This window comes from Syngnathus floridae, chromosome 16 (assembly GCF_059516105.1).
Source record: "Syngnathus floridae isolate MCC-2025c chromosome 16, RoL_Sflo_1.0, whole genome shotgun sequence".
Classification (NCBI taxonomy): Eukaryota; Metazoa; Chordata; class Actinopteri; order Syngnathiformes; family Syngnathidae; genus Syngnathus; species Syngnathus floridae.
The window spans coordinates 7,588,345-7,590,266 of NC_142428.1; the positions used below are offsets into that span (position 1 = coordinate 7,588,345).

General features: G+C 45.4%; 1 protein-coding gene across 1 annotated transcript; it reads left to right on the forward strand.

The window, feature by feature from the left end:
* Nucleotides 1–1,567, forward strand: LOC148385450 (uncharacterized). Its single transcript, XM_088400732.1, has 2 exons — nucleotides 1–134; nucleotides 264–1,567. The coding sequence occupies exon 2, from the start codon at nucleotides 365–367 to the stop codon at nucleotides 917–919; it is 555 nt and encodes a 184-aa protein (XP_088256858.1). The 5' UTR covers nucleotides 1–134; nucleotides 264–364; the 3' UTR covers nucleotides 920–1,567.
* The last annotated feature ends 355 nt before the right edge of the window (nucleotides 1,568–1,922 follow it).

A 1,922-nucleotide genomic window follows, 5' to 3' on the forward strand; every position in this document is an offset into this window, starting at 1 on the left:
CCAGTTCGTTTGCTGGATAGGACAGTGTGCCGTGTGATCTCTCCTCATCGTTTGATAAATGACATCCAGTCTAACGCTCGCGTTCTGGCCAAGGGCCTACACGGTCAGCACCTGCGTGGACATGTCGTGAGCAGGTTAGGACCCTCGTCGGATGCCGCGTCCCAACCTGTGGATCCTCGCTGGTCCGCGATGAGACGCAATGCTGCATGCACTGGACGCATCTCATTTTGACAGCAAGTAAAAGCTGATTTTGTTGTTTTAAGAGCACGCACCGCTGCTTTTCCGACTTCTCTTGGATTGTGGATCAGAAGAAAGCTTCAAGACGGAGGGGGTGGTGGAGCATCGAGGAAAAAACAGGGGCAATATGAGAGAGCGGGACTTTATGCCCAATATGGAGAGGGGCAAACCTGCCACTTATACAGGGGACAAAAAGGCCAAGATGGCTGCTAAAACCAATAAGAAGTGGGTGAGACTAGCCACAGTCTTTGCTTATGTATTGTCCGTATCTTTAGCGGCCATCATCCTGGCTATTTATTACAGCCTCATCTGGAAGCCCACCAGCGCATCCTCGTCCGCAAACGCTGTTAAACCGGGGGTCACGGTTCCCCCAGCGAACATCACCGCAAACGTGTCCGAGTGGAACTCCACGCAGTTGTCAGTCAACCACACCGCCAGGCAGGGCTCGACCCAGCACACCCGGGCTTTTCAATGGGATCACAGCGAGGAGAGCGACGATTTGGCGGATGGACTTTACGCGTCGCCCCGCGCAGCCACGCAGAGATCGGGAAGTGTGGACGAGGAGACGCAAATGGAGAGGGAGGAAGAGAAGGATCCAGGAGATCGAGCGGAACGTGATCCGGATCAGGTAGCCTCTGATGCGACCACCGTGCCACCGAGCTCCGGGTCGAGATCTGAGTGACCGCCCCCCTTCCCAAGCCCTCCATCCCTCCCACAAAAATTGATCCCACATGTAGGCCTTTGCAGACGAGACAGCCGCTGGTCGGACAGAAACACACATTAATCATTTGCAAATCCAATTATGGATTTGGACTTTCACTTTGGACCTGATACCTGACCCATGACTGATGTTAAGGGACCCCGCTCGATATAAAGAACCCCCAACTATGCTGGTTTTTTTTAAGTTTGTTTGTCTGTTTAGGCCATTTGTATGCCTTAAATCCACGTTGGACTGTTTTAAGGACCTGTCTGTATATGGGTGGACAATTCCGGTAAAGATATTTTGCCTAAATAACCGGATAGGAATCGTTCCATCACTTCCATTCATCAACACTGACTTGTTGCATTTTGACATATAGGCTGTATTTACTTTTATGGATCAAGCCTGGATTTCAAGTAGAAGAACTTGCATTGTTGAATTATGCTCAGGTATGTGCATATAACTTTGTAAATGTATTGTGCGATTGGTTATGTACAGAATATAGAAGCGGGCATACTTTTTTTTTGGCTTTGATAAACCTAGTGTAATTAGATAATTTTTATTAAAGGTACCTTATGTACAATAGGTATAAGTATATCACAAATATACAAATAAACAACCTAAAAAATACATTCTGTTCTATGGTTTGGTGATATTAATTCAGGCTCATGCTTTCTCACATTAAAAAATAGCCATGTTTAACTGAATGAATGATATGACTTCAGGCAATGAGAAAAAGCACACACATTTGCTGGTGCCAAAATTTTAGGTCACACTGTAAAAAGTACAACTTGTATTTTTTCATGGGTTCAAATAGTTATTTAGGCTGGAACATCATTTTTGGCAAGTGTTAGTTAGCTCAACAAACTCAATAAGTTGTTTTTGCTTATATACTATGGGACCATACAAGGTTCAGTAAACTCTTATTTTTGTTGTGAAATGCAGTAATGCAGCAGCACCATTTCAAATATTTAGGTGAACTGCT

Excerpts from the sequence above, each read along its gene's own strand:
- LOC148385450 (XM_088400732.1), top strand. The coding sequence starts at position 365 with ATGAGAGAGCGGGACTTTATGCCCAATATGGAGAGGGGCAAACCTGCC.